General features: G+C 49.8%; 1 protein-coding gene across 1 annotated transcript in view; it reads left to right on the forward strand.

Annotated features, from left to right (window-relative positions):
• Nucleotides 1-3,322: 3,322 nt before the first annotated feature.
• Nucleotides 3,323-14,882, forward strand: part of tpcn3 (two pore segment channel 3) — a 45,834-nt gene continuing 34,274 nt past the window's right edge. Inside the window, exons 1-3 of the mRNA XM_078400275.1 lie at nt 3,323-3,430; nt 11,625-11,707; nt 14,069-14,183. Of these exons, the coding sequence (XP_078256401.1) occupies nt 3,323-3,430; nt 11,625-11,707; nt 14,069-14,183 (306 nt within the window). The remainder of the gene's footprint in view (nt 3,431-11,624; nt 11,708-14,068; nt 14,184-14,882) is intronic.

The following is a 14,882-nucleotide window of genomic DNA, read 5'->3' on the forward strand; positions in this document are numbered from 1 at the left end:
TCACACTACCCCCCAACTTAGTATCATCTGCAAATTTGCTAATGGTACTTTTAATCCCTTCGTCTAAGTCATTAATGTATATCGTGAATAGCTGGGGTCCCAGCACCGAACCGAGTGTTTGCTATTTGCACCATGGATCAAGGTTGTTGTGCCTATGGGCTGGTACAGCTGCAGCGTGAGAGTGTCATTGTTCTGTTGCCGGTACACATGACAATTAAACACACACGAGAGGTTGGAGAGGCTGGGACTTTGTTCTTTGGAGCGTAGGAGGCTGAGGGGCGACCTTATTGAGGTGTACAAGATCACGAGGGGCACGGATAAAGTGAACGCTCACAGTCTGTTTACCAGGATAGAGGATTCTAAAACTAGAGGGCACAGGCTTATGGTGAGAGGGGAGAGATTTAAGAGGGACCACAGGGGCAACGTTTTCACTCAGAGGGTCGCCCGTATCTGGAAGGAGCTGCAACAGGAAGCTGTGGAAGCGGGTATAATGACCACTTTTAAAAGACATTTGGACAGATATATATATATATATATATATATATATATATATAAGAAAATAACTGCAGATGCTGGTACAAATCAAAGGTATTTATTCACAAAATGCTGGAGTAACTCAGCAGGTCAGGCAGCATCTCAGGAGAGAAGGAATGGGTGACGTTTCGGGTCGAGACCCTTCTGGACAGATATATAGATGCATTCACAAGAATCACAGAGTGATACAGTGTGGAAACAGGCCCTTCAGCCCAACTCGCCCACACCGATCAACAATGTCCCAGCTACACTAGTCCCACCTGCCTGCGCTTGGTCCATATCCCTCCAAACCTGTTCTGTCCATTAACCGGTCTAACTGTTTCTTAAATGTTGGGATAGTCCCAGCCTCAACTACCTCCTCTGGCAGCTTGTTCCATACACCCACCACCCATTGAGTGAAAAAGATACCCCTCGGATTCCTATTAAATCTTTTCCCCTTCACCTTGAACCTATGTCCTCTGGTCCTCCATTCCCCTACTCTGGGCAAGAGACTCTGTGTTTAACTGATCTATTCGTCTCATGATTTTGTACACCTCTATATAAAAACAGGAAGGGTTGAGAGGGCTCTGAGCCAAATACAGGCAAATGGGACTAGCTCAGTATACCAACATGGTCTGCATGGATAAGTTGGGCCGAAGGGCCTGTTTCCATGCTGTACAGCACTGTGACTTGCTCTAAACATACCAGTACAGTCTGAAGAAGGGTCTCGACCTGAAAGGTCACCCGTCCCTTCTTTCCAGAGTTGCTGCCTGACCCGCTGAGTTACTCCAGCATTTTGTGTCTGCCTTCGATGTAAACCAGCATCTGCAGTTCCTTCGTACACAATGATCATTCCTCCAGGTCTCTTAAAGAAAAATCAATTCTCCCGGTGAGGAAAAAGTTAGCAACTCGCAATATATATTATTGATTAACATGCCATTAAATCGGCAATGAGAGGCAATCCTTGCTATTGAGGCAGTGCAGCGTAGGTTCACCTGGTTAATCCCTGGGATGGCGGGACTGTCATACGAGGAAAGATGGGAATGACTGGGCTTGTATTCACTGGAGTTTAGAAGGATGAGAGGAGATCTTATCGAAACATATAAGATTATTAAGGGGTTGGACACGTTGGAGGCAAGAAACATGTTCCCAATGTTGGGGGAGTCCAGAACAAGGGGCCACAGTTTAAGAATAAGGGGTAGGCCATTTAGAACTGAGATGAGGAAAAACGTTTTCAGTCAGAGAGTTGTGAATCTGTGGAATTCTCTGCCTCAGAAGGCAGTGGAGGCCAATTCTCTGAATGCATTCAAGAGCTAGATAGAGCTCTTAAGGATAGCGGAGTCAGGGGGTATGGGGAGAAGGCAGGAACGGGGTACTGATTGTAGATGATCAGCCATGATCACATTGAATGGCGGTGCTGGCTCGAAGGGCCGAGTGGCCTCCTCCTGCACCTATTTTCTATGAGGTTTAAACCACAATATTCCTGAAACTCCTCGCCAACTTCTCCGGGGCCAGAGAGGGGCGAGTTATCCGCAGAGTTTCCGCTGCTGGGAATCACATGATGGCAACTAACGGCTAACCTTGCACTTTACCACCGATATATCAGCAGATATCAGCAGATAGCGCAGAGAAACCCCGGCCCCGGCACTGGGACAGGGAAGGAAGGCTTGTGGACTGGGACACAAGCTGCAGGCAGTAGACAGTGTGAGTGAGTGAGCCCCTGGCCCACAGAGCTTGGCACCGTCTCTCCTCGTCTCTCCTCTCCCTTCCGCTGTCCTCTCCTCCCCTCTCCCTCTCCCTCTCCCTCTCCCTCTCCCTCTCCTCCCCTCTCCTCTCCCTCTCCCTCTCCTCTCCCTCTCCTCTCCCTCTCCCTCTCCCTCTCCTCTCCTCTCCCTCTCCTCTCCTCTCCTCTCTCCTCTCCTCTCCCTCTCCTCTCCCTCTCCTCCCCCTCTCCCTCTCCTCTCCTCTCCCTCTCCTCTCCCTCTCCCTCTCCTCTCCCTCTCCCTCTCCCTCTCCCTCTCCCTCCCCACTCCTCTCCCTCTCCCTCTCCCTCTCCTCTCCCTCTCCTCTCCCTCTCCCTCTCCTCTCCCCACTCCTCTCCTCTCCCTCTCCTCTCCCTCTCCTCTCCTCTCCCTCTCCTCCCCTCTCCCTCTCCCTCTCCCTCTCCTCTCCTCTCCCCTCTCCTCTCCTCTCCTCTCCCTCTCCTCTCCCTCTCCCTCTCCCTCTCCCTCTCCTCTCCCTCTCCTCTCCCTCTCCCTCTCCTCTCCTCTCCCCTCTCCTCTCCTCTCCCTCTCCTCCCCCTCTCCCTCTCCCCTCCCTCTCCTCTCCCTCTCCCTCTCCCTCTCCCTCTCCTCTCCCTCTCCTCTCCCTCTCCTCCCCTCTCCCTCTCCTCTCCTCTCCCTCTCCTCTCCCTCCCCTCTCCCTCTCCTCCCCTCTCCCTCTCCTCTCCCTCTCCTCACTCCTCTCCTCTCCCTCTCCTCCCCTCTCCCTCTCCTCTCCTCACTCCTCTCCTCACTCCTCTCCTCACTCCTCTCCTCTCCCTTCTCCTCTCCTCTTCACTCCACGTCTCCCTTCTCCTCCCCACTCCTCTTTCCCCTTCTCCTCTTTTCTCCACTCCTCCCCTCTCCCCCCCTCCTCATCTCCTCTTCCACCCCCTCTCCCATCCCATCCCTCCCCCCTCTCTCCTTCCATCCAAATCCACACAAACTCCACAGAAAGTTTTAAAACTTTACTAAAGCTTCACAGAAATTTCCGGACCCGCACAACCCACCCCATCTCTCCTCTCCCGGGCGCAGTGCAGGGAGCGGGGATGTCGGCGGCAGCAGCCCAGCAGCGGGTGGACAAGGAGCCGGAGCTGGAGCTGGAGCCGGGCAGTGGGGACATGGGGAGAGCCGAGCCCAACCTCATGGACCATGAGGTGAGTGAGATCTCCCTCAGCCCAGCCCAGCCCGCACAGCCCAGCCCGCACAGCCCAGCCCGCACAGCCCAGCCCAGCCCGCACAGCCCAGCCCAGCCCGCACAGGCAGCATTGTGTGAGGGGGAGAGAGGGAGGAGAGGGGGGGGGGGAGAGGGGGGGGAGGGGGAGAGAGGGGGGAGGGGGGGGAGGGGGAGAGAGGGAGGGAGGGGAGAGGGGGGGAGGGAGAGAGAGGGGGAGAAGGGGAGAGAGGGAGACACAGGGAGAGGGGGGAGAGAGAGGGGGGGAGAGAGAGGGGGGAGAGGGAGGGAGAAGGGGAGAGAGGGGCACACAGAGAGAGGGAGGGAGAGAGCGGGGAAATTAATACGCAGCAGATGTGGCCAGCTTGCATCCAGATTGTAGCTACTTTGTGTCCAGTTTGTAGCTATTTTGTATCCAGTTTGTCGGAAGTATGTGGCTAATTTGTATCCAGTATACAGCTAGTTTGCAGCTAGTTTGCAGCTAGTTTGTATGTGGTGTGGAGCTAGTTTGTATGCAGTATGGAGCTAGTTTGTTGCTAGGCACGGTAGCGCAGCGGTAGAGTTGCTGCTTTACAGCGAATGCAGCGCCGGAGACTCAGGTTCGATCCTGACTACGGGTGCTGTATTGTAAGGAGTTTGTACGTTCTCCCCGTGACCTGCGTGGGTTTTCTCCGAGATCTTCGGTTTCCTCCCACACTCCAAAGACGTACAGGTATGTAGGTTAACTGGCTGGGTAAATGTAAAAATTGTCCCTAATGTGTGTAGGATAGTGTTAATGTACGGGGATCGCTGGGCGGCACGGACTTGGAGGGCCGAAAAGGCCTGTTTCCGGCTGTATATATATGATATGATATGATATGTAGCTAGTTTGAAGCTAGTTTGCAGCCAGCATGTAACTAATATGTAGCTAGTTTGTATCCAGTATTAGCTAGTTTGTAGCTAGTTTGCAGCCAGCATGTAACTAATATGTGGCTAGTTTGTATCCAGTATTAGCTAGTTTGTAGCTAGTTTGTAGCATTGTCTATTGTCTAGTTCGTGCCTAGTTTGTATCCCTAGTTTGTAGCTAGTTTGTAGCCAGCATGTAACTAATATGTAGCTAGTTTGTATCCAGTATTAGCTAGTTTGTTGCTAGTTTGTTGCTAGTTTGTAGCAGTTTGCAGCCCATTTGTAGCCAGTATCTTGCCTGTTTTATATAGTTTCAGCTTGACATTTTTCCCCTCTTGGCTTTCCTGTTTTTAAATGGAAACACAGAGTGGGGCAAGAGTTGACATTCCACATCTTCCTGTCAGCCCCAGCTCCTGTTCATTCCAAGTGAGGCTCGTGGTTTTAATCTAAAGAAACACGCACACTTTCCGCGGGGGTTACTTCAGTTGTTAGAGCGAGGTGTTGTGATTTTGGCTTCACATTCAATCACTCAGCAACCTCCCTCCGTCCGTCCAACAGGCCCTTTGGTGCATTGGCCTCCATCAGTCAGGGTGTGAGGAAAAATGTGAGGAATCATGACCGATCGATCTCTCCATCTCAACCCCATTCCCCTGCCTTCTCCCCTTAACCCCTGACACCCGTACTAATTAAGAATCCATCTGTCTGCCATATAAATATCCATTGACTTGGCCTCCACAGCCGTCTGTGGCAAAGAATTCCACTCATTATGCCAACGACCTATCATGGACCAACCAGTGATGGAGCTGCCACAAAGTCCTCGACCTCCCGAGGAGACTGAGGAGATTCAGCACGTCTCCAGTGACTCTTACACACTTCCACAGATGCACCGAGAAAGGAGACTGTCAGGTTCAACTCATCTATATCGGCGAAACCAAGCGCAGGCTCGGCGATCGCTTCGCTGAACACCTGCGCTCGGTCCGCATTAACGCCACTGATCTCCCGGTGGCCCAGCACTTCAACTCCCCCTCCCATTCCCAGTCTGACCTCTCTGTCATGGGCCTCCTCCAGTGCCATAGTGAGGCCCGCCGGAAATTGGAGGAGCAGCACCTCATATTTCGCCTGGGCAGTTTGCGGCCCGGTGGTATGAACGTCGACTTCTCCAACTTCAGATAGCTCCTCTGTCCCTCCCTTCCCCTCCTCCTTCCCAGATCTCCCTCTATCTTCCTGTCTCCACCTATATCCTTCCTTTGTCCCACCCCCGACATCAGTCTGAAGAAGGGTCTCGACCCGAAACGTCACCCATTCCTTCTCTCCCGAGATGCTGCCTGACCTGCTGAGTTACTCCAGCATTTTGTGAATAAATCGATTTGTACCAGCATCTGCAGTTATTTTCTTATACTACAGGTTACATCTCAGCTTGGTTTGGGAACAGCTCTGCCCAAGACCACAAGAAACTGCAGAGAGTTGTAGATGTAGCCCAGCCCATCCCACACACCACACTCCCCACCATTGTAGATGTAGCCCAGCCCATCACACACACCACACTCCCCACCATTGTAGATGTAGCCCAGCCCATCACACACACCACACTCCCCACCACTGACTCCATCTACACTTCACGCTGCCTCGGGAAAGCAGCCGACATAATCAAAGACTTGTCCCACCCCGGCCATTCCTTCTTCTCCCCGCTCCCGTCCGGCAGAAGGTACAGAAGCTTGAAAGCGCGCACCACCAGACTCAGCAACAGCTTCTTCCCCTCTGTTATCAGGCTTCTGAACGGCCCTTCCATAAGCTAGGGCACTGTCCGATCCACCTCTACCCTATTGCGGACATTGGACTTTGTCTGTGGAACTGATGCGCTACAATGCTGAGAACTATATTCTGCTCTCTGTATCTACCCCTTTGCTCTACCTGTTGTTTTCTGAGTTTGAACTGGTTGTATTTATGTATGGTATCGTCTGATCTATTTGGACAGCATGCAGAACAAAGCTTTTCACTGTACCTCGGTACACATGACAATAGTAAACCTGAACCTAGGTTTACGGATGACACTGATATTGATGGCACAGCGGTCAGTGAAGAAGGTTATCTACACCGATGAGCCAAAACATTATGCCCACCTGCCTAGTGTTTGCTAGTGTGACACCTGTGGCTTTAAACTAAGTAGTGGGGGGGAGGGGTTAACAAATTGTGAATATGAAGATGAGGTAAAAGGGAATACAGGAGATATTGCAAAAGACTCTAGGAAGAATGGGAACAGAAGTTCCAGAGCGGAAAAGAAATTAAGGGCAGGGCCAATTGTGAACGATGTGAGAGGGGAGGTAAATACAGAAGTTAAAGTGTTGTACTTAAATGCGCGTAGTATAAAAAATAAAGTGGATGAGCTTGAGGCTCAGTTAGTCATGGGCAAGTATGATGTTGTAGGGATCACTGAGACATGGCTACAAGAGGACCAGGGCTGGGAACTGAATATTCAGGGGTACACAACGTATAGAAAAGACAGACAGGTGGGCAGAGGGGGTGGGGTTGCTCTGATGGTAAGGAATGATATTCATTCCCTTGCAAGGGGTGACATAGAATCAGGAGATGTTGAATCAGTATGGATAGAAATGAGAAATTGTAAGGGTAAAAAGACCCTAATGGGAGTTATCTATAGGCCCCCAAACAGTAGCCTCGACTTAGGGTGCAAGTTAAATCAGGAGATAAAATTGGCGTGTCAAAAATGTAATGCTACGGTGGTTATGGGAGATTTCAACATGCAGGTAGACTGGGAAAATCAGGTTGGAAATGGACCCCAGGAAAGAGAGTTTGTAGAGTGCCTTCGAGATGGATTCTTAGAACAGCTTGTACTGGAGCCTACCAGGGAGAAGGCAATTCTGGATTTAGTGTTGTGTAATGATCCTGATCTGGTAAGGGGACTAGAGGTAAAAGAGCCATTAGGAGGCAGTGATCACAACATGATAAGTTTTACTCTGCAAATGGAAAGGCAGAAGGGAAAATCGGAAGTGTCGGTATTGCAGTATAGCAAAGGGGATTACAGAGGCATGAGGCGGGAGCTGGCCAAAATTGATTGGAAGGAGGCCCTAGCAGGGAAGACGGTAGAACAGCAATGGCAGGTATTCCTGGGAATAATGCAGAGGTTGCAGGATCAATTTATTCCAAAGAGGTGGAAAGACTCTAAGGGGAGTAAGAGACACCTGTGGCTGACAAGGGAAGTCAGGGACAGCATAAAAATTAAGGAGAGGAAGTATAACATAGCAAAGAAGAGTGGGAAGACAGAGGATTGGGACTCTTTTAAAGAGCAACAAAAGTTAACTAAAAAGGCAATACGAGGAGAAAAGATGAGGTACGAGGGTAAACTAGCCAATAATATAAAGGAGGATAGCAAAAGTTTTTTTAGGTACGTGAAGAGGAAAAAAATAGTCAAGGCAAATGTGGGTCCCTTGAAGACAGAAGCAGGGGAATTTATTATGGGGAACAAAGAAATGGCAGACGAGTTAAACCGTTACTTTGGATCTGTCTTCACTGAGGAAGATACACACAATCTCCCAAATGTTCTAGGGGCTGGAGAACCTAGGGTGATGGAGGAACTGAAGGAAATCCACATTAGGCAGGAAATGGTTTTGGGTAGACTGATGGGACTGAAGGCTGATAAATCCCCAGGGCCTGATGGTCTGCATCCCAGAGTACTTAAGGAGGTGGCTCTAGAAATAGTGGAAGCATTGGAGATCATTTTTCAATGTTCTATAGATTCAGGATCAGTTCCTGTGGATTGGAGAATAGCAAATGTTATCCCACTTTTTAAGAAAGGAGGGAGAGAGAAAACGGGTAATTATAGACCAGTTAGTCTGACATCAGTGGTGGGGAAAATGCTGGAGTCAATTATAAAAGACGAAATTGCTGAGCATTTGGATAGCAGTAACGGGATCGTTCCGAGTCAGCATGGATTTACGAAGGGGAAATCATGCTTGACAAATCTACTGGAATTTTTTGAGGATGTAACTAGGAAAATTGACAAGGGAGAGTCAGTGGATGTGGTGTACCTCGACTTTCAGAAAGCCTTCGACAAGGTCCCACATAGGAGATTAGTGGGCAAAATTAGGGCACATGGTATTGGGGGTAGGGTACTGACATGGATAGAAAATTGGTTAACAGACAGAAAGCAAAGAGTGGGGATAAATGGGTCCCTTTCGGAATGGCAGGCAGTGACCAGTGGGGTACCGCAAGGTTCGGTGCTGGGACCCCAGCTATTTACGATATACATTAATGACTTAGACGAAGGGATTAAAAGTACCATTAGCAAATTTGCAGATGATACTAAGTTGGGGGGTAGTGTGAATTGTGAGGAAGATGCAATAAGGCTGCAGGGTGACCTGGACAGGTTGTGTGAGTGGGCGGATACATGGCAGATGCAGTTTAATGTAGATAAGTGTGAGGTTATTCACTTTGGAAGTAAGAATAGAAAGGCAGATTATTATCTGAATGGTGTCAAGTTAGGAGGAGGGGGAGTTCAACGAGATCTGGGTGTCCTAGTGCATCAGTCAATGAAAGGAAGCATGCAGGTTCAGCAGGCAGTGAAGAAAGCCAATGGAATGTTGGCCTTCGTAACAAGAGGAGTTGAGTATAGGAGCAAAGAGGTCCTTCTACAGTTGTACCGGGCCCTGGTGAGACCGCACCTGGAGTACTGTGTGCAGTTTTGGTCTCCAAATTTGAGGAAGGATATTCTTGCTATGGAGGGCGTGCAGCGTAGGTTCACTAGATTAATTCCCGGAATGGCGGGACTGTCGTATGTTGAAAGGCTGGAGCGATTGGGCTTGTATACACTGGAATTTAGAAGGATGAGGGGGGATCTTATTGAAACATATAAGATAATTAGGGGATTGGACACATTAGAGGCAGATAACATGTTCCCAATGTTGGGGGAGTCCAGAACAAGGGGCCACAGTTTGAGAATAAGGGGTAGGCCATTTAGAACGGAGATGAGGAAGAACTTTTTCAGTCAGAGGGTGGTGAAGGTGTGGAATTCTCTGCCTCAGAAGGCAGTGGAGGCCAGTTCGTTGGATGCTTTCAAGAGAGAGCTGGATAGAGCTCTTAAGGATAGCGGAGTGAGGGGGTATGGGGAGAAGGCAGGAACGGGGTACTGATTGATAGTGATCAGCCATGATCGCATTGAATGGCGGTGCTGGCTCGAAGGGCTGAATGGCCTACTCCTGCACCTATTGTCTATTGTCTATTGTCTAATATGCTGTTGGTCCTCCGTGTGCAGCCCCATACGCAGCAGGGTGCGATGCACTGTGTATTGTGACACATTCCTCCCGTGACCACCATTAACATTTTCTGCGACTTGTGCCACAGTCGACCTTCTGTCGGTTCGGACCAGACGGGATAGCCTTCGTTGCCCTCGCGCATCGATGAGCCTTGGGCGCCCAACACCCTGTCTGTCGCCGGTTTGTGGTTTGTCCCTCCTCGGACCACTGTCGGTAGGTACTCACCACTGCTGACCGGGAGCACCCCACAAACCTTGCCGTTTCAGAGATGCTCTGACCCAGTCGTCTGGCCATAACAATTTGGCCCTTGTCAAAGTCGCTCAGGTCTTTACTCCTGCCCATTTCTTCTGCACCCAACACATCAACTTCAAGAACTGACTGGTCACTTGCTGCCTAATATATCCCACCCCTTGACAGGTGCCATTGTAACAAGATAATCAATGTTATTCACATAACGGTTTGGCTGATCAGGGTATATATACTAGTTCCACCTGCCCGCATTTGGCCCATCTCCCTTGAAACCTATCCCATCCATACACCTGTCTAAATGTCTCTTAAACTCCATCTGGCTGATCAGTGTAAGATTACAACACGATCTTAATCAACTAGAACAACGGGCCAAGAAAGAACAGATAGAGTTAAATGCAGATAAATCTGGGCGAAAACACAAATGGAGGAGGAACTCAGCGGGTCAGGCAACATCTGTGGAGGGAATGAACAGATGATGTTTCAGGTTGGGACCCTTCTTCAGACTGATTGAGACTGATCACCTGTGGAGTTCCTCCAGCACTTTGTGTTTGTTCGAGGATAATTTCAAACTAAGTTATGATTCGATTATACTTTATTGTCGCATGTATTTGTTTTGCATCCAATACACAAAGTACGCACAGAGTTGCCAGGTAGAGGCAGACGGCAAAGTTACAAAATTATTTATTATAGTCCCGATAGATCATCGTTGTTTACTCAGCGACCCCCCCCCATGGAGGTAGGGTACTGACATGGATAGAAAACTGGTTGACAGACAGAAAGCAAAGAGTGGGGATAAATGGGTCCCTTTCAGAATGGCAGGCAGTGACTAGTGGGGTACCGCAAGGCTCGGTGAACGCAGGAATGGGGTACTGATTGAGAATGATCAGCCATGATCACATTGAATGGCGGTGCTGGCTCGAAGGGCCGAATGGCCTCCTCCTGCACCTATTGTCTATTGTCTATTGGGTCCTCCTTAGTTTAGTTTAGTTTAGAGATACAGCACGGAAACAGGCCCTTCGGCCCACAGGGTCCGTGCCGACCAGCGATCCCCGCACATTAACACTATCCTACACCCACTAGAGACAATTTACATTTGTACCAAGCCGATTAACTTACAAACCTGTACGTCTTATAGATTCTCGAGGGGATCTTATAGAAACGTACAAAATTATAAAAGGACTGGACAAGCTAGGTGTAGGAAAAATGTTCCCAATGTTGGGGGAGTCCAGAACCAGGGGCCACAGTCTAAGAATAAAGGGGAGGCCATTTAAAACTGAGGTGAGAAGAAGCTTTTTCACCCAGAGAGTTGTGAATTTGTGGAATTCTCTGCCACAGAGGGCAGTGGAGGCCAATTCACTGGATGAATTTAAGAGAGAGTTAGATGGAGCTCTAGGGGCTAGTGGAATCAAGGGATATGGGGAGAAGGCAGGCACGGATTACTGATTGTGGATGATCAGCCATGATAACAATGAATGGTGGTGCTGCCTCGAAGGGCCAAATGGCCTCCTCCTGCACCTATTTTCTATGTTTCTACGTCTTTGGAGTGTGGGAGGAAACCGGAGATCCTGGAGAAAACCCACGCGGGTCACGGGGAGAACGTACAAACTCCGTACAGACAGCACCCGTAGTCGGGATGGACGCCGGTTCTCTGGTGCTGTGAGGCAGCAACTCTACCGCTGCACCACCGTGACCGCCCAACCTCAGCAGTCCCCCCCCACACTGGGTCCCTCTCTGTTCTCATCTTGTTCAACTCTCGTTGGTTTTATAATTTCACAGCAACTGCACCTGGCTGCGGCCTACGTTTCCGACGCTCAGTATAACAGGAACATCCAATTTGAAACATCACCAACGGCTGTCAGGTAGGAGGTTAATGATCTACTATTGCATCACTAGCACTGAGTCTCAAGTCTTTAGTATTTGTGCAGAGTTAAGAGTTACTGATATCGATGTATTTTCTCATTGCAGCCCATCCCCGAGAAACATATCACACAACATGTAATTAGGGTTGCCAACTTCCTCGCTCCCAAATACGGGACAATTTGGGTGACGTCACCGCCCCGCGCCCCACATCACCTCACCCAGCCAGCGGCCACGTGCTCCCGGCCCGGGCGGCCGCCGTTGGTGGAGCCGGAGCACGTGGCCTCTGGCTGGGTGAGGTCACGTGGCGCGCGGGGCGGTGATGTCACCCTTTGTCCCGTATTTGGGAGTGAGATAGTTGGCAACCCTACTAATATGGGACAAGGGCGGTCCCGTACAGGACAAACCAGCGTAGCCCACAATACGGGATGTCCTGGCTAATACGGGACAGTTGGCAACCCTACATGTAATCCACAGATACAGCAGCAAAGGACACAGATAAATGACAGAGGCTTCACTGTCACTGGGTCCACCGCATGAAAACAGGCCCTTCGGCCCAACTGTCCATGCTGGCCAAATTACCCTATCTAAACTAATCCCATTTGCCCTAGGTTCATGTTCACAGGTGATGGGCCATTCAGTCCATCAAGTCTTCTCGGCCATTCGATCATGGCTGATCTATCTTTCCCTCTCAACCCCAATCTCCTGCCTTCTCCCCGTAACCTCTGAGATTGGCCCGTATCCCTCCAAACTTTTCCTATCCATGTTCCTGTCCAAGTATCTTTTAAAAATTATTATTATACAACCTGCCTCAGTTATCTCCCCTGGCAGCTCGTTCCATACACCCACCTGCGTGGAAAAAGTTGCCCATTGGGTTCCTATTAAACCTTTCCTCTCTCACCTTGAACCTATGTCCCCTGGTCCTCGATTCCCCAACTCTGCGTAAAAGACTGTGCATTTACATGATCTATTCCCCTCGTGATTTTGTACACCTCTATAAGATCGCTCCGCATCCTCCTGCGCTCCAAGGGATAGAGTCTCAGCCTGCCCGACTTCTCCCTGTAGCTCAGGCCCACGGGTCCTGGCAACATCCTCGTAAATCGTCTCCGCGCTCTCCAGCGTGTTTGGACTGGGGACGCTATGGATGGGAGTGGTGAAGCTGGCGCAGTACATGTAGGGGTGCCAACTGTCCCGGAATGGCGGGACTGTCATATGTTGAAAGACTGGAGCGACTAGGCTTGTATACACTGGAATTTAGAAGGATGAGAGGGGATCTTATCGAAACGTATAAGATTATTAAGGGGTTGGACACGTTAGAGGCAGGAAACATGTTCCCAATGTTGGGGGAGTCTAGAACAAGGGGCCACAGTTTAAGAATAAGGGGTAGGCCACATCGCAGAGGATCTCACCTGGTCTACCAACACCATCACCACAGTAAAGAAGGCACAGCAGAGACTCCACTTCCTGAGGATCCTCAGGAAAACCAACCTGCAGGAGAAGCTCATGTTGTCCTTCTATCGCTGCTCCATCGAGAGTGTGCTGGCATACTGTATAACCACATGGTATGCCAGCTGCTCAGAAAAGGACAGGAAGGCCCTTCAGAGGGTCATCACGACGGCCCAGAAAATCATCGGCTGCTCACTGCCCTCCCTGGAGCACCTGTTCAGCCTGCGCTGCCTCAGTAGAGCAGGCAAAATAATAAAAGATCCATCCCACCCCGGCCACCGTCTGTTTGTTCATCTGCCCTCTGGTCGACGTTTCAGGTCAATCAAATCCCGAACAAACAGACTTAAGAACAGTTTTTACCCCAGGGCCATACGAGAACTGAACACTACCTGTGCACTAGGCAACACCGTTAAAAAATCTTGTACTTAATTTAATTGTATTTATGTATTTATTTGTTTTTGCATTTATTGCATATATGTTTGTACGCACCGTCAGGATTGGCTGTTTTTTAATTTCGTTGTACTCGTTGCAATGACAATAAATGAATATTATTATTATTATTATTATTATTATTATTATTATTATTTAGAACGGAGATGAGGAAAAACGTTTTCAGTCAGAGAGTGGTGAAGGTGTGGAATTCACTGCCTCAGAAGGCAGTGGAGGTCAATTCTCTGAATGCATTCAAGAGAGAGCTGGATAGAGCTCTTAAGGATAGCGGAGTCAGGGGGTATGGGGAGAAGGCAGGAACGGGGTACTGATTGAGAATGATCAGCCATGATCACATTAAATGGCAGTGCTGGCTCGAAGGGCCGAATGGCCTCCTCCTGCACCTATTGTCTATTGTCTATAACGTCAGCAGCTGTAGTGAGTGTTCAAGCACCAACTAACTTTAAGAACCTTTGTCTTCATCCCAGGTTCTACAAGTTATACAACCACTGGTGTACGCAGGGAATCACCTACTTCTTTATCCTTGTGGATCTCTTCTTGGGCCTGTTTGAGGAACCCGCTGTCTATCTGCTGCCTCTTTGGGTAAGTGGTTCCTTGGTCTCTGAGCAGAAGGGCGGCACGGTGGGGCAGCGGGTAGAGCTGCTGCCTCACAGCGCTGGAGACCCGGGTTCCATCCTGACTTCGGGTGCTGTCTGTACGGAGTTTGCACGTTCTCCCCGTGACCTGCTTGGGTTTTCTCCGGGTGCTCTGGTTTCACCCCATACTCCAAAGACCCGCAGGTTTGTAAGTTAATTGGCTTTGTAAAATTGTAAATGGTCCCTCGTGTGTGTGTGTAGGGTGGTGTCAGTGTACGGGGATCGCTGGTCGGCACGGACTCGGTGGGCCGAAGGGCCTGTTTCTGTGCTAGATCTCTAAACTAAACTAAGAGAGTACAGCCGTAGTATCAGCAGATCTACACATCACCTGTTGTGTTGTCCTGAGCAACCAGCAATGGAAAAGGTGAATCCCAAGAAACTGCAGGTGCTGGAATCTTCAGTAAAGCACAAAGTGCTGGAGGAACTCAGCGGGTCATGCAGCATCTGTGGAGGGAACGGACAGATGACGGGTCAGAACATTTCTTCGGATTGATAGAATGGGGGGGGGGGGGTAGCTGGGAAAGAGAAGTGGGGCAGGACAAACCCTGGTGAGTGATAGGTGGATACAGGTGGGGGGGGGGGTGAGTGGCTGATGGGTGGAGTAAGTGCCAAATGGGTGGAGTAAGTGCCAAAGGCTGGAGGTGAA

The sequence above is a fragment of the Rhinoraja longicauda genome, chromosome 5 (genome assembly GCF_053455715.1).
Source record: "Rhinoraja longicauda isolate Sanriku21f chromosome 5, sRhiLon1.1, whole genome shotgun sequence".
NCBI classification, from domain to species: Eukaryota; Metazoa; Chordata; class Chondrichthyes; order Rajiformes; family Arhynchobatidae; genus Rhinoraja; species Rhinoraja longicauda.